Source organism: Gallinula chloropus (assembly GCF_964237585.1).
Source record: "Gallinula chloropus genome assembly, chromosome: Z".
Classification (NCBI taxonomy): Eukaryota; Metazoa; Chordata; class Aves; order Gruiformes; family Rallidae; genus Gallinula; species Gallinula chloropus.
Genome location: NC_140089.1, coordinates 87,824,884 through 87,841,326, shown reverse-complemented (window position 1 = coordinate 87,841,326; position 16,443 = coordinate 87,824,884). Strand labels below are relative to the sequence as shown.

The window sequence follows — 16,443 nt, the reverse complement described above, 5'->3', positions numbered from 1 at the left end:
TCATCCCCTTGGTCTCAGCCCACGGATCCAGATTCTTCTGAAGACCCTCCCTACCCTCAGGCAGATCAAAGAGCCCCCTTGCTTCCGCAGCAGCTGCGTGTAGAGGTGCTTCCCATGGGAACGCTGTTTTCCTCCACCGGCACGGGTTTCCTACACGCGTGTGCGGCCAGGAGGGCAGAAATGGCGGCCTGGCCTTGTGTTCAGATGGCTGGCAAGAAGAGATGCTGGCAGTACGGTGGGGGAAGGCCCAGGGAAGTGGTTAAAGACCTGAGCTTTGGCTAGTTTTGATTTACTGCGTCTGGAAACTCCGCGCGCTCGGAAAGGTGGTGTTGGGAGTCATGGCTGAGACCTCCTTTTCCCTATTTACCCCTTCTGGGGAGGCTCTTCCTGATGCTTTCCTCTGCCATCAGCTTCGGAAGGCCTCCACGGGCCGTTTGGGTGGGCGCCGATCCTCCTTCGCGTCGCCACGTTCCGAGACAGCTGCGTGTCCCAGGACCCTGTGGCTGGATCTCAAGTTATCGCGATCTGAGCTGTGGCAGGAAGCCAGCACCTACTTCCCTGAGCCTGGGCTCCGAACTCTTGTGTTTTCCCACGGGGACCGTGTACAGAAGAGGCGTTCATGTCTGCCGCCACCTCAGCAGCCTCCCCTCTCTGAGACCAGCCCTGGGAAGGTACCCTCAGACCCTGCAGAAAGCTTCTCCTTGACAGCAGAGCGCAAGGCAGCTTTGCCGGCCGGTGAGCGGCGATCTGCGGTCAGAATTAGAGCTCCACGGCTTCCAGAGGTGTCAGTATTTGCGACAGGTCAAGTATTCTCCTCTTTCTGTCCGGGTGAGATCCCAGCTTCAGAGCTCTGGGGGGGGGGTTCCAGCACTAAACAAGAGCTGCGGGCCCATCCCCATGGGCAGAGCGGCTGCACGGGCTGCAAGCTCTGGCTCTGCTTAGCTCCAAACACGCCGCTGAGCCTGGGTGCTCGTGGCGAAAGGCTCATGCTCATGGCCGCTCACGAAGGTGTCTCAGCCAGGCCTCTCACGAAGGCGTCCCTCTTCTTCCTCCTGCTCTTGACAAACCATTTCTCCTCCAAGGCCCTGCTGCTGCCCCCCAGTTCCACCTTTGCTGGACACCTGGGTGGAGGGGGGTCTGCTGGCCTGACGGGGGGCGGGGGGGATAAAAATACTTCAACAAGGCTTTGTTTTACTTATTTTTTTTATTATGTTTATATTTTTCTATTATCATTTATCTTCTATTTAGTAATTGTAATTTCATTTTATTACTTTATCTTTTATCTTTTATATTTTGATTCTTTAACTTTTTCTTTTTCATTTTATTAATTTTCTAATTAAAATATTATTATTAATTGTATTATTTCAAATTTTATTTATTAATATTTTAATTTTTTTCTTTTTATTTCTAAATATTAAGATTTTTCAGTTATTTTCATTTCATTTTATTCATTTACATTATTTTTTATCTTATAACTATATTATGTAATTATACTAAGAATTCCAAGACCTAGGGCGCTTTGTTGAAGGGGGGAGGAGCCCAAATAATATTCTCCTCTATCCCCACTTGTGGAAAGATGGGTTCAGAGCAGGTCAGGAGAACCCATGAGTTGAATATCTGGCTGAAAGGCTGGTGTCGGCACAAGAACTTTGGGTTTTTTGATCAAGGAACGATGCACTCTGCTCCTGGCATGAGTACTGCCTATGGGGCTCCCCTGTCTTGCAGGGGGAAGCAGATCCTTGCCCAGGAGATGGCAGGGCTCATTGATAGGGCTTGAAACTAGTTAGGAAGGGGGGAGGGGATATAAGGAGGCTCGCTAGTGTAGGGCAAGAAGCCCCCGTAGGAACTTCTAGGGACCCCTCAGAGGAGGTAGTATGGCCGACTCCCCTTCTGGAAACTTCTAATGTCCCTCTAGGAGGCAGTGGGGGAAAGCTTCAGATTCCTCACAGAGGTCCGAGGGAGGGCTCCTCAGGAAAGGTCTTGAGCCAGAAAGCCCAGCTGAAGTGTCTCCACACGAACGCGTGCAGCGTGGGTAATGAGCAGGAGGAGCTGGAAACCCTGATGTCACTGGAAAATGATGAACCAGTTGCAATCAGGGAAACATGGTGGGACGATTCCCACAGCTGGAATACCCCTGTAGAAGGGTATCGCCTTTTTGGAAGGGATAGGCTGGGAAGGAAGGGTGGTGGGGTTGCCCTCTATGTTAAAAAGTGGATGGACTGTGAGGAGCTCTCTCTGGAAGGTGGCCAGGAGCAGGTTGAGAGCCTGTGGGTCAGGATTAGGGATGGGGCTAATAAAGAGCAGCTGGTGATAGGGGTCTACTCCAGGCCACCTGATCAAGGAGAGACTACTGATGAGGCTTTCTTCCTTCAGCTGCAGGAGGCACCCCGGTCACAGGCACCCATCCTGATGGGGACTTGAACCACCCGGGTATCTGCTGGGAAAACCACATGGCGAGCTGCAAGAGGTCCAGCAGACTCCTGGAGTGTGTAGAGGATAACTTTCTGGTTCAAATAGTGGATAGACCGACCAGAGGACGTGGTGCTCACCAATGTGGGGGAGATCATTAAAGGTCTTAAGGTTGGAGACAGCCTGGGCTGCAGTGGCCATGCCCTGGTTGAGTTTGTAATCTCCAGGAATGTGGGCCTGGAGAAAAGTGGGACCAGGACACCGAACTTTAAGAGAGCAAACTTTAGGCTGTTTAAGGACTTGTTGGCCAAGATCTCCTGGGAGGTGGTCCTTAGAGACAGAGATGTTGAGGACAGCTGGCTACTCCTTCAGGATGCCTTTCTGAGAGCTCAAAGACTCTCTATCCCCCTGAATAAGAAAGCGGGCAAGAGGGGCAGGAGGCCAGCATGGCTAAGCAAGGACCTGCTGGTCAAACTGAGGGAAAAGAAAGGCAAATACCAGCTCTGGAAGCAAGGGTGCGTAGCCTGGAAAGAATACAGGGATGCTGTTGGGACTTGCAGAGATGGGATCAGGAAAGCCAAGGCGCAGATGGAACTGAACTTGGCAAGGGATGTTAAAAACAACAAGAAGGGATTTGACAGGTCCATTGGCCAGAAGAGACAGGCCAAAGAGAACGTACCCCCCTTGGGAAATGAGAAAGGAGAATTGGCTGCGACTGATGAGGAGAAGGCTGAGGGACTGAATGAGTTCTTTGCCTCAGTCTTCTCTGGCAGCCAGGATTCTCATCATTCTCAAATCCCAGAACCTTGCATCCCTAAAACTCAAGGTGGGAAATGGGGGAGCAAACCCCCCCGCACTGTAAGAGCAGAGCAAGTCCCAGACCACCTCATGAGACTGAATGTCTACAAGTCCATGGGGCCGGATGACAGGCACCCCAGGGGCCTGAAGGAGCTGCTGATGTGGTTGCCGAGCTGCTCTCCATCATATTTGAAAAGTCGTGGCTGTCAGGAGAGGTCCCTGGGGATTGGAAAAAAGGTCACATCACTCCCATTTATAAAAAAGGGAGCAAGGAAGACCCAGGGAATTACAGGCTGGTGAGCCTCACCTCTGTGCCTGGGAAGATCATGGGACAGATCCTCCTGGGTGACATGTTGGAGCCCATGAGGGAAGAGCATGTGATCTGGAGTAGCCAGCACGGCTTCACCAAGGGAAGGTCGTGCCTCACCAGTCTGGTGACCTTCTCTGGTGGACTGACAGCATCGGGTGACAAAGGGAAGGAACCGATGTCATCTACTTGGACTTGTGCAAGGCCTTTGACACAGTCCCCCACCACATCCTTGTCTCTAAATTGGAGAGAAGTGGATTTGATGGGTGGACCATCCAGTGGATAAGAAACTGGTTGACAAAGGGTGGTGGTCAATGGGTCTATGTCCAGGTGGAGGCCGGTGACAAGCGGGGTCCCCCAGGGGTCTGTCTTGGGACCGGTGCTCTTGAACATCTTTATCAGTGACATCGATGATGGAATTGAGTGCACCCTCAGCAAGTTTGCGGATGACACCAAGCTGAGTGGTGTGGTCGACACCCCAGAAGGAAAGGAGCCATCCAGAGGGATCTTGACAGGCTGGAAAGATGGGCCAGAGGGAACCTAATGAGGTTCAACACTGCCAAGTGTCAGGGGTTGCACTGGGGACGGAAGAATCCCAGACACAGATACAGACCGGGAGAAGAGCTCCTGGAGAGCAGCCCTGCTGAGAAGGACCTGGGGATTGTGGTGGATGAGAAGCTTGACATGAGCCAGCAGTGGCTCTTGCAGCTCGTAGGGCCATGGGATCCTGGGCTCCATCAGCAGAGGAGTGGCCAGCAGGGACAGGGAGGGGATTGTCCCTCTCTGCTCTGCCCTCCTGAGGCCCCATCTGGAGTCCTGTGTCCAGAGCTGGGGCCCCCAATACAAGAAGGATGTGGAACTGTTGGAGAGGGTTCAGAGGAGCCACAAGGATGATTAGAGGGCTGGAGCACCTGCCCTACAAAGAGAGGCTGAGGGAACTGGGCTTGTTCAGCCTGGAGAAGAGAAGGCTGCAGGGGGACCTCATTGCAGCCTCCCAGTCCCTGAAGGGAGCTTATAGGCAGGAGGGGATTCGACTTTTTAAAAGAGCAGATAATGGCAGGACAAGGGGGAATGGACTAAAGCTAAAGGAGGGAAGGTTTAGATTAGATATTAGGGGGAAGTTTTATACAGAGAGAGTGGTGAGGGGCTGGAACAGGCTGCCCAGAGAGGGGGTGGGTGCCCCATCCCTGGGGGTGTTCAAGGCCAGGTTGGCTGGGGCCCTGGGCAACCTTGTGTAGCTCCAGGCCTGGAGGTTGGTGTCCCTGCCTGTGGCAGGGGGGTTGGAGCTCTGTGACCCTTGGGGTCCCTCCCAACCCAGCCCACTCTGTGATTGATTCTGTGATTCTATTCGTTTCTATTTCCCGCGCTTTTGACAGTTTCACTGGGATTTTATTTTACTTCACTGCAAACAGGGGCGCGGCGGGGGCCGTCCAGGGCTCCTCCCCCCCCACCCTCAGCTGCCCCCCGGGCCGCGGGCTCCCCCCAGCGGCCATGAGCGTAGGGAGCAGGTACCAACCCCGCGGACCAGCACCTCCCCAGTATGAACAGCGCCCCCTCCAGGGCAGCGCACGCAAGCGGGGGTCTCCCCTCAGCTCTGGCGGGGGGACCCGCGCACAGGGGCGCAGCGCAGGCTGCCTGGGGGGCACCTGGGGCCGGTCGGCGCTGGGCGGCGCCCTGTAGCCACAGCGAGGAGCTGCTCGCCCTCTGGCCGGTTAGATAACTCCGTGACGTCAGACGGGGGATGCCCCGCCCATTGCCGGCGTGGGCGGGTCTCGTGGCACCCGGCGTCCCTTGCTCTTTCCCTTCTGGTTGCTGCCTTGGGGTGAGGTAGGACGCGTTGGCTGAGCCCCCATCACAATCCGGCCCCATCCCGCCTGGGGAGCCCATGGGGAGCGCTGGGGAGGCGGGGGGTTGGCCCCCCTCGGTGGGGGCTCTCAGTATTTGGGGGGATGGCGCCGGGGGAAGGGGGAGAGGGGGTCTGGAGGGGGTGAGGGCCCCAACGGCAGGCAGTGATGGCTCCCTCAGACCGCCTTCAGGCTGGGCTGTGAGGCTCCAGGGCCTCCCATGGCAGTCCCGGGGCTCCCCCCCCCAGCCTCTGCAGCACTCCCCCTCCTCTCATTATCTATTATCTCTATTATCTATTTTAGCTAACGCCTGGAAATGGTGCGTTACTCCCTGGACCCAGAGAACCCCACCAAATGTGAGTCCCTTTGGCCTGGGGCAGGGTGGAGACAGCAGGGATATCGGGGGGGGGGGGGGGGGGGAGGGAGTGGGGTGAGGGGGTGAGGCCTGTGGGTGTCTGTTCTGCTCCTAAAAGGGGGGGATCTCCTCTTTCCGCAGCATGCAAGTCACGGGGATCCAACCTGCGGGTGCATTTCAAGGTAGGGAGGAAGCAGGCAGCGTCTCTTCTGCTCCCCCTCCGCGCCCCCATCGCGTTGGGAGGGGGGGGATGGGGTGAGGTGGGGGGGGTGGGGGTGGTGTTGGGGACCGGGCTGCCCGCCACATGCGGGTCTTCCCAGGCGGCCCAGAGGCGGTTGTAGCCAGCCCCTCAGCAAGAGATGGCGCCGGGGATTCGGTGCTGTTGTTTCAGGGTGCCTCCTTCCCTTTTTTTCTGCTGCTGTGGGCCGGGCTCGGGCCCGCTGCCAGGCGCAGGCGTGGGCGGGGAAGCGCGCAGACAGAGCTTTCCCCTTGAAAAGCCTTGGGAGGGGAGGCGGGGAGGCGGGGTCTGGGTCTGGGTCTGGGTCTGGGTCTGGGTCTGGGTCTGGGTCTGGGTCTGGGTCTGGGTCTGGGTCTGGGTCTGGGTCTGGGTCTGGGTCTGGGTCTGGGTCTGGGTCTGGGTCTGGGTCTTGTCACAGAGGCAGAGCTATGTAGGTCACTTCCCCCCCTGGGTGTCATTTGATGTGGATGAGGTGAGACTTGGCTGGCTCTGGGTGGCTGTTTTGCTGTAGTTAAGCATGATCAGGGTTATTCTTAACTTCCGCGCTTGGTTTGCCTTAAGTACTGAGGCTTTATCCTTGATTTGTTTCCTTTTTTGGAGTTTTTGTTTTGAGTTCCTGGGCAGGCTTGTTTTGAGTTAGTGGGCAGATAAGCAACAGGGAATGGATAAATGCTTCAGCTCCTGCTTTGCTGCTTGGAGAAAGGCAAAGTGCTAAGCAAAACAAGCCCTGAGGTGTGTGGGAGCCGCATGTTCAGTGATGAAAGTGGTAGCAAGGGTTAGAAAAGGAAAAAAAAACAACAAAAAGAGTGTTAGTAATCATTGTATTTGATGTTTTGGGGGCTGTGTGCGAGTGCCTCTTCTAAAGTGAGCTGGTAGCAAAAGAGGCTGGAGGCTGGGAAAGAGCGAAGAGTGTTTTTGCTCCCACTGTGGCTGGGTGAGGTGTGTTAACAGGGGCTTTGCTGCGCTCTGTGCCGCTAGAACACCCGTGAGACAGCGCAGGCCATCAAGGGCATGCACATCCGCAAGGCCACCAAGTACCTGAAGGATGTCACCCTGAAGAAGCAGTGCGTCCCCTTCCGCCGCTACAACGGGGGAGTGGGGAGATGTGCCCAGGTAAGGCTGGGGGGGGAAACGTGAGGGGGACGCTTTGAATGGCTAAGGGAGAAAGAAGAGGTGAGGGTGAGGCCATGTGGAGGGTGGTGTCTTGCGTAATCACAGAATCATGAAGGTTGGGAGGGTCTCCAAACCACCCCTGTTGCTAACCCATGTCCTCATCCAACCTTCCCTTGAACACCCCAAGGGTTGGTGACTCCACCACCTCCCTGGGCAGCCCCTTCCAATGCCCAACTGCTCTTCCTGAGCAGAAATGTCTCCTCATTTCCAACCTGACCCTCCCCTGGTGCAGCCTGCAGCCATTCCCTCTCATCCTGTCCCTGGTTATCTGGGAGAAGAGGCTGAGCCCCAGCTCACCACAACCTCCTGTCAGGGAGGTGGAGAGAGAGACAAGGTCTCCCCTCAGCCTTCTCTTCTCCAGACTGAACAGTCCCAGTTTCCTCAGCTTCTCCCCATCAGATTTGTGTCCCAGACCCTTCCCCATCTCTGTTGTCCTTCTCTGGACAAACTCCAGGTCCTCAGTGTCTGTCTGGGAGTGAGGGGCTCAAACCTGAAGCCAGGATTTGAGGTACAGCCTCACCAGAGGTGAGTCCAGGGGGATGGTCACCTCCCTGTCCCTGCTGGCCACACTAACCACTATCTTAGGAGTGAGGGGGTGGATGCCCCATCCCTGGGGGTGTTCAAGGCCAGGTTGGCTGGGGCCCTGGGCAACCTTGTGTAGCTCCAGGCCTGGAGGTTGGTGTCCCTGCCTGTGGCAGGGGGGTTGGAGCTCTGTGATCATAGAATCATAGAATGGTCTGGGTTGGAAGGGCCCCCAAGGACCTATGATCGATAGATCTATGATCTATGATCCTTGGAGTCCCTTCCAACCCAGACCATTCTTTTGGGGTTTGTTCGGGATGCTGTGTAGGGCTTTTTTTCCATTCAGTTGGGATAGCTAACTTTTGCATAAAGAGAAGACACTTCTGTTCCCAGCCACGTGTTTGATAGACCAACACAAAATAATTTGGGCCCATTTGCACAGTCAGCATCAAATCTAGTAACTCCAAACCTCTCCATCATGTCCCTCCACCTGCTGCATCACAGCACAGAGGAGTAGTTCCAGTTCTTATGCTGTCATCAGACCATCTGTCACCATTAAAATCATCTTGCAGGCCACAGTGGATCACTTGTCATTCAGCCTTTACTTCTAATAGGAGCTAAGCAATAACTCCCTGGCCGAGTCACTACTACTTAATATCAAGATAGCAAAGGGGGGGGGGGGGGGAAAGATAAGGAAAGATTTAGTCTTTTTATGACAGGTTTGATTGGCCTGAGTGTGAAATGGCCTGTGACTTTAGGGCACCTCACTACTTCATAGATACCAGCTTACAGAAAAGAAAAAGAACAGGAATTGCCTAGCTATATCTGGCATATGTTCTTTTTTCTAAAGAAAGTGGGAGTGAATGAAGGTTTCAGTCATTGTTTTACATCAGTTTCTATGTAAATCTGCAATAAAGAGGATCTAGGGCCATCTAAATATCCAACCACTTGGTTTGCAAACTATGTTGTAGTATTGTAGTTATCTGTGTTTATACAAAATGCTGTTTTACTATTGTTCAAGTGCTTTCCAGAAATTCTGTTCTGTAAAATATATTGTCTTTAAAATCTTATTTATATTTGAGAATAATAATAAATAAAAAAAAAGTACTTGCTTTGCTTCTGAGCAGAGAAGATCAGTTTCCAGCGTAAACCACATAAACCACAGTGACTTACAAAGTTGTTCATTTGGAAAACAGCCTTTTGAAAATTCTACCTTTTTGGTTCATGTTCCACGTATCCAACCTGGACCCTGAGGCTGTATTCATGTTTATCATGCATTGGGCAGACATGAATGAACCGAGCTTTACAATGCTCTTTTGAAAGTAGCATCGATTTTGTTGTGGGAAGAGACAGTTTGCAATGGGGGATTTTTGTTTGGGGTTTTTTATTTGTTTAAAGAAATAAAAAGTCTGAAGTACTATGCCTTTAACTTCAAGCTGTCTGCAGGGGGGATATCACCTGTGGGTTAACACATAGCCAGGAGAAATTAAGTGTGTGTCACCGTTTGGGGTTTTTTTCAGTTTCAGATTGGGCTGGATTTGTCATTCATTGGAACCTGCTTTGGCAGGGGGCTGGGACTCGATGATCTCTTTAGGTCCCTTCCAACCCCTACAATCCTGTGATTCTGTGAAAGCATTCCTGTCATCCCAACACAGCAACAGTCACACCGGGTCATGTAATAGGTGGTCAGATCTACTGACTGTGTTGTGCAGCCTTAACGAAAGGGGTTGTGACGACACATTGGTGGCAGGTGGAAGGGAGAGGTTAGCAGTGTACCAGGATAACAACAACTCTTCTTCCTGTTCCAGGCCAAGCAGTGGGGCTGGACGCAGGGGCGCTGGCCAAAGAAAAGCGCAGAGTTCCTGCTGCACATGCTGAAGAATGCAGAGAGCAATGCCGAGCTGAAGGTAGGCCAGGTGCCCAGCTCAAGGCGGGCTGGGTGCCGAGCTCGGGGTAGGCTGGCTGTGCCCTGAGCTCAAGCATGGCTTCCTCGCACACTTTGTGCCTTGACCATGCACCTCGGTGACCTCGATGGCAGTGATGACGATCTTAGGACACCTTTGGAGTAACCATGAAATGAACTCTTTACTTTCTGAGCCATCAGCATTGTGTGACACTGAGGGGTGGTTGATGACTTGGGCTGGCGCTCGCTTGCTGGGCTCCATGGTGCTGCGGGGCAAAACCATTTTCTTTTCCAGCAGTGACAGGTGTTGGGAGACGTGTGGTGAGTCACGTTTCCTCTGCAGAAATCAATGAGTTGGAGGGGGGAAAAAAAAAGTCACAAATCTTACTCTTCCCCCCACTAAACCCCAGGGTCTTGACGTGGATTCTCTAGTCATCGAGCACATCCAGGTCAACAAGGCCCCCAAAATGCGCCGGCGCACCTACAGAGCGCACGGCAGGATCAACCCCTACATGAGCTCCCCCTGCCACATCGAGATGATCCTCACTGAGAAGGAGCAGATTGTTCCCAAGCCTGAGGAGGAGGTTGCCCAAAAGAAAAAGGTACGGGTTGCCTGATCTCTCCCCACTTCTCTCTCCAGTGTCCCCGTCAAGAGGCGCGCGCGGTGCCGCTCTGCGCGTTCTGGGGGCCCAGCGGTTGCTGTGATGACATCTCTTAGGACACCTTTGGAGTAACCATGAAAAAAAAGAGTTACTTCTGAGCAACCATGGTGTTCAGTGCTGGGAACTGGAAAGGAAGGCTGGCAGCGAGCGCTGGCCAGGGGCTTCTCCCCTAGGGGTGGTGAAAGCATTCCAGTCTCCCCTCCTGAGGGGTGTGATGCCTTTCCCTGTAGTTCGCAGAGGGGTGGTGTTCTCAGAGCATCCTGGGGGTTGGTGGGGGTATTTCCACTGATCCTGGGGCTTTCTCCAGAGCAGAAGCCTCCCATTCCCAAAGCTTTCTGGGAGATGTTGCTGCTCCTGGGGCTTCCTCCAGAGCAGAAGCCTCCCGTTCCCAAAGCTCTCTGGGAGATGTTGCTGCTCCTGGGGCTTTCTCCAGAGCAGAATCCTCCCGTTCCCAAAGCTCTCTGGGAGATGTTGCTGCTCCTGGGGCTTCCTCCAGAGCAGAATCCTCCCGTTCCCAAAGCTCTCTGGGAGATGTTGCTGATCCTGGGGCTTCCTCCAGGGCAGAAGCTCTCTGGGAGATGTTGCTGCTCCTGGGGCTTTCTCCAGAGCAGAAGCCTCCCGTTCCCAAAGCTCTCTGGGAGATGTTGCTGCTCCTGGGGCTTCCTCCAGAGCAGAATCCTCCCGTTCCCAAAGCTCTCTGGGAGATGTTGCTGCTCCTGGGGCTTCCTCCAGAGCAGAATCCTCCCGTTCCCAAAGCTCTCTGGGAGATGTTGCTGCTCCTGGGGCTTCCTCCAGAGCAGAAGCTCTCTGGGAGATGTTGCTGCTCCTGGGGCTTCCTCCAGGGCAGAATCCTCCCGTTCCCAAAGCTCTCTGGGAGATGTTGCTGCTCCTGGGGCTTTCTCCAGAGCAGAATCCTCCCGTTCCCAAAGCTCTCTGGGAGATGTTGCTGCTCCTGGGGCTTCTCCAGGGCAGAATCCTCCCGTTCCCAAAGCTCTCTGGGAGATGTTGCTGCTCCTGGGGCTTCTCCAGGGCAGAATCCTCCTGTTCCCAAAGCTCTCTGGGAGATGTTGCTGCTCCTGGGGCTTCCTCCAGAGCAGAAGCCTCCCGTTCCCAAAGCTCTCTGGGAGATGTTGCTGCTCCTGGGGCTTCCTCCAGAGCAGAATCCTCCCGTTCCCAAAGCTCTCTGGGAGATGTTGCTGCTCCTGGGGCTTCCTCCAGGGCAGAATCCTCCCGTTCCCAAAGCTCTCTGGGAGATGTTGCTGCTCCTGGGGCTTCCTCCAGGGCAGAATCCTCCTGTTCCCAAAGCTCTCTGGGAGATGTTGCTGCTCCTGGGGCTTCCTCCAGGGCAGAATCCTCCCGTTCCCAAAGCTCTCTGGGAGATGTTGCTGCTCCTGGGGCTTCCTCCAGGGCAGAATCCTCCCGTTCCCAAAGCTCTCTGGGAGATGTTGCTGCTCCTGGGGCTTACTCCAGGGCAGAAGCTCTCTGGGAGATGTTGCTGCTCCTGGGTCTTCCTCCAGGGCAGAATCCTCCCGTTCCCAAAGCTCTCTGGGAGATGTTGCTGCTCCTGGGGCTTTCTCCAGAGCAGAATCCTCCCGTTCCCAAAGCTCTCTGGGAGATGTTGCTGCTCCTGGGGCTTCCTCCAGAGCAGAAGCTCTCTGGGAGATGTTGCTGCTCCTGGGGCTTCCTCCAGAGCAGAATCCTCCTGTTCCCAAAGCTCTCTGTTGCTGTTGCTGTGACTGTCCCACTCCCCTCTTCTCTTCTCTCCCCCCCCAGATCTCCCAGAAGAAGCTGAAGAAGCAGAAGCTGATGGCTCGAGAGTAGCGCTGTCTCTGTACATAAATAAAGCAGTTGAGGTGTATCGTGTGCTCTCTGCCTGCGGTGTGGTGTCTTTCCCGGCCGGGGCCTGTCACGGGATGGGGGTTAGGCGGAGGCGGTGCTCCGGCCCTGGGGGTGGGGGGAGGCGGGGCCGGGGACACGTGGTGATCACCCCTCCTCCGTCAGCCTCGCTGCCTGCGAGGAGGAAGCGCTCGGCTCATTTCCGCTGCGGCAGCCGGGGGAGGCGGAGGGTTGCGCCCGGCTGAGGTGAGTGCGGGGCGGGCTTGACCCCCTTTCGCCGTCCCCGGGCTTCGTGGCTCCTCCGGCCCAGCGCAGGGCGGCTGCGGGGATGCTGCTGCCCACTGCGGGAGGCCGGGCTGCCTGCGGGACCAGCCCGGGGAGCGCTGCCTTGGCAGCAGAACCCCGCGCAGGGCCGGTCCCGGAGGTTTGCGGGTGCCAGCAGAGCCGGGGGGAGCGATGCGGGTGGTTAGCGGGGGCCGTTGGTGCTGCGCAGCCGAGCGTGATGCGCCCGACGGGGCTCCCGAGCCCCACCGGCTCTGCCCGCGACCCCCGAGAGCTGCCCACCCCCCGCGTTTTGGGAGGGAGGGGAGGGGTGACCCTCGGGCGGTTTGGCTGCCTGCGTGGCACCGGGGGGCAGGGTGGGGTGTGAGCTGGTTGGAATTAACCTCTGACCTTCTCCGGATGAGGATGCGGTTCCCTCTGCTCCCTGACCTGTCCCTCGGCACTGGCAGCCCGGGAGCTGCGTTCGGGTCCCGCGGTTTAACATCACCTCGCATGGGAAGGGAATGACAGACTCAGAATCGCCTGGGTTGGAGGGGACCCTTCAGATCATCGAGTCCAACCGCAGCCTGACCCTGCCCAGCCCCTCTCCAGGCCACATCCCCGAGCACCACATCCACACGCCAGGGATGGTGACACTAACACCTGCCTGGGCAGCCTGTCCCAACCCCCGACAGCCCTTTCAGTACAGAAATTCTTCTGATCTCTGACCTAAATCTCCCCTGGGGCAATTTTAAGCCATTTCCTCTCATCCTGTCACTTGTCACACAGAGAGAAGAGACCGACCTGACATCTCTGCACCCGCCTTGCAGGGAGCTGCAGAGAGCGATGAGCTCTCCCCTCAGCCTCCTCTTCTCCAGAATAAACATCCCAGCTCCCTCAGCCGCCCCTCACAGGCCTTGTGCTCCAGCCCCTTCACCAAGAAAGAGAAATCCAAACCTTTTCCCCTCTCTGTTGCAGTGCAGTAAGAACTGGGATAGTGTCAGCAGCTCTACTTTCACTTTCTGAAGGTGCTTCTCTGTGTTCCCACTGTGGAACGATGACTTAATGACTTAATGCAAACTCTGCACCTTTTTTTTCCTCCTTTTAAACACTGAGAACGTTTCCCTGATTGTTGTTGAAGACTTGGCATTTTTGAAGCTTTTGCTTTGTTATCAAAGAATCTTTTCTGTCTAGTTACAAGCTGCAATCCTTGTTTAAGGTGTTTCCTTAGCACATAGAATCATAGAATAGAATCACAGAATCACAGGGGTTGGAAGGGACCTCCAGAGATCATCGGGTCCAACCCCCTGCCAAAGCAGGGTCCCTAGGACAGGGCACTCAGATAGGTGTCCAGGTGGGTCTTGAATCTCTCCAGAGAAGGAGATTCCACACCCCCTGGGCAGCCTGTCCCAGGGCTCCCTCACCCTCACTGGGGAAAAGTTTTTCCACATGTTGGTGTGGAACTCCCTGTGTTCCAACTCGCAGCCATTGCCCCTTGTCCTATCCCCACAGACCACTGAAAAGGGGCTGGCTGATTCCCCTTGCATCCCCTGCTTCAGATAATTATAGACTTTAATTAGGTCCCCCCTTAGTCTTCTCTTCTCAAGGCTGAACAGTCCCAACTTACTCAGCCTTTCCTCACAGGGGAGATGCTCTGGGCCCTTAATCATCTTCTGTGCCTGAAGGTGCAGTAGCCCTTCTCTCTGGACTCTCTCCAGGAGATCCCTGTCTGTTTGATCCCAGGGAGCCCAGAACTGGCCACAACACTCCAGGTGGGGCCTGAGCAGGGCAGAGCAGAGGGGGAGGATCCCCTCCTGTCACCTGCTGCCCACACTCCTCCTGATGCACATGGTATATTGACACTACTCTGGGCTTTCCCTCCCCGCCTCCCCCACCAGCTCTGTCACAGGAGAAGAGGAAGCCATGGTGTGCATTCCCTGCATCGTCATCCCCGTTCTCCTCTGGGTCTACAAGAAGTTCCTGGAGCCCTACATCTACCCCGTCATCGCGCCCTTCATCAAGCGCGTGTGGCCCAAGAGAGCCGTGCAGGAAACCACAGACACAAGACAGGGCCAGGGGGGCAGCGCCAAGAACCCAGGGGCACCTTCAGGCACGGAAGGAGATCAGGAGGATGAGCCTGGAGTTTACAAAGTAAGAGCTAATCAGCGTGCAGCTAATGAGGGGAGCTCCAGACAGAGCACCCAGCAGTCGTTCACAGCGGGCCCTGCACAAACAGTTCATAAATAGGTGCTTTTGCACGCCCTTTTATGGTTATTTTGGGGAGTTTGTGGGTTTTTTTCCTACAAAAGGGAGTTACTGGTGCTGAGCTGGTGAAAGAGTTGCTCCAAGAGAGCTGCTGGTGGATCTGGGGAGGGATAAGAGTTGTACCTGTTCCCTGAAGCAGGTTTGGGTTGGGTTGTTTTTCAAGAGGTTTTTAACTATTTCAGAGAAGGAAGAGGTCAAATAATCGGTGTGTCATGCCAGATGTGTGAAGCAGAACTAAAAAAAACCCAAACACAACAACAAAACAGCTCTCTCCAGCCAGCCCTACCACTCATAGTGGGGCAAAACACTCTGTGTGTGTGTTAAATCACGTGTTTTCTGCTTGTCTCCTTGAAGGAAACTCACAAGATTGTTGTGTTGCCCCTGCCCTTGTTCCCTCCCCTCCTGCCACCAAAGCAGTGATGGGGTGTAGCTCTAAAGGGACATCCCACTTTGGCTCCTGCTGTGGGTTTCTTTGTGTATCCTCACTGCTCTTGCTCCTAAAAGCCCCTTTTTCATCACGAGTGGTCCCTGTTTGGGCGTGGAGAACGTTCTGATGCCTCCCTAACCGCGCTGTCTCTTGTCTGCAGCTGGAAAGCAACGGGGTGGCGAATGGGATCGCTGCGAAGAGATCCACCGGAGTTCCTGACAAGAAAATGGATTAAAGGAATTTGTGGATCTTGCTTCCTTGTGTCCAGTATGAATTGGGGATACTTCTCTCACTCGGAGACCTCTTTCTTTGCACACGTTAGCTGAGTAACCCTCCCTTCCTCCACCACCGACCCCCCACTGCTGCTGAAACAGCAGCTAGCACATTTTCTTAATTTAAAACGATTGAAAACTGAAGTTCTTTGTTTCCCTCAGTGGAACCACTTTCCATTTGCAATCCATCAGCTGCGATTAGAGTCTAGGTTAAATAACTTTTGGATGGGTCCAGCTTTGGGCAGTAAATGCGCCTCAGCATCTTAGTTTCCCTAGCTGCTAGTGCAATTCTTTGGGCTTTCCCCTTAAAAGTTGTAGCTGTTCTACTTGCTAGACCTTGTTCTACTGGCTGACCTTGCTAGACAGCCATGACTTGCGTTGTGGCATCGTGGTTAAATGACAAGGAATATGGATCTTTCTTGTCAGATCTGTGGGTGAGCTAAAGGAATTAACGCTGTGTGCAGGATCTACTTGGCTTACTGAAAAAGTCTTGATTTGGCACTTCTGTTAATGTTTTGGGGTTGGTTTTGGTTGGTTTTTTTTTTAACTTTGAAACGTTGTGCCTTTCTTTCCTGGAGAGGAGCAGCAGGGGAATGATGCAAGAGAATCGTCGCTTTATATTCTGTTGGTGGTGGTGGTTTCAAAATGCAGTTCTGTCTCTTAAAAAAATTATTTAAAAAATGTTAATTCCAGCTAAAAACCTCTTTACCATGCTTGTGTAATTTGAATTATAATAAACTGGGGTTTTACTGAAAGGGATGTTGCTCTGTGTCAGTTTCTGAGCCACAAATACCTAAGGAGGTAATAAAATCTTATAAAAGCTGTGGGCAGGCAGGAGGAGATCCCGAACTACTGACTGGACAGAGGGAGCTGCAGCTTTGCCTCCTCCTGGGAAGATGTGCCCTGGGACTGGCTGGCATCCCCACATGGTGCTGCAGCTGTGAAGTGCTTTAGATGTCCCTTGGTACAGGGTAGAAGTGTTACCTCCTGCTTTGTCCTCTCTGCCAAGCTCTTAGAAAGATGCAAAACCAGGTGATTCCAGTGAAGTTTTTTGGGGTGGGTATTCAGGATTTATCATGTTTCCAAAATACCTTTCTATATATGCAGTCAGAGGTCCAGCTTTGTTCTTACAAACATGTATTCTCCTACCTGACACTAATTATTCCAGACA

At 54.1% G+C, this 16,443-nt stretch overlaps 2 protein-coding genes across 2 annotated transcripts; both read left to right on the top strand.

Annotated features, from left to right (window-relative positions):
- The first annotated feature begins 5,283 nt into the window (after positions 1-5,283).
- RPL17 (ribosomal protein L17) lies at positions 5,284-12,074 on the top strand. The gene is made up of 7 exons (XM_084278855.1): positions 5,284-5,341; positions 5,662-5,714; positions 5,855-5,895; positions 6,930-7,064; positions 9,455-9,553; positions 9,960-10,151; positions 11,985-12,074. Exons 2-7 carry the CDS (start codon positions 5,675-5,677, stop codon positions 12,030-12,032), a joined length of 555 nt encoding a protein of 184 aa, XP_084134981.1. The 5' UTR covers positions 5,284-5,341; positions 5,662-5,674; the 3' UTR covers positions 12,033-12,074.
- A 188-nt stretch (positions 12,075-12,262) lies between these two features.
- LOC311203979 (UPF0729 protein C18orf32 homolog) lies at positions 12,263-16,027 on the top strand. Its single transcript, XM_084278792.1, has 3 exons — positions 12,263-12,293; positions 14,207-14,459; positions 15,161-16,027. The coding sequence occupies exons 2-3, from the start codon at positions 14,232-14,234 to the stop codon at positions 15,233-15,235; spliced, it is 303 nt and encodes a 100-aa protein (XP_084134918.1). The 5' UTR covers positions 12,263-12,293; positions 14,207-14,231; the 3' UTR covers positions 15,236-16,027.
- The last annotated feature ends 416 nt before the right edge of the window (positions 16,028-16,443 follow it).

Coding starts and splice junctions, on each gene's coding strand:
- RPL17 (XM_084278855.1), top strand. CDS start 5,675: ATGGTGCGTTACTCCCTGGACCCAGAGAACCCCACCAAAT. Junction 5,715..5,854: donor CCCAGAGAACCCCACCAAAT/GTGAGTCCCTTT, acceptor CTCTTTCCGCAG/CATGCAAGTCACGGGGATCC. Junction 7,065..9,454: donor GAGTGGGGAGATGTGCCCAG/GTAAGGCTGGGG, acceptor TTCCTGTTCCAG/GCCAAGCAGTGGGGCTGGAC.
- LOC311203979 (XM_084278792.1), top strand. CDS start 14,232: ATGGTGTGCATTCCCTGCATCGTCATCCCCGTTCTCCTCTGGGTCTAC. Junction 14,460..15,160: donor ATGAGCCTGGAGTTTACAAA/GTAAGAGCTAAT, acceptor TCTTGTCTGCAG/CTGGAAAGCAACGGGGTGGC.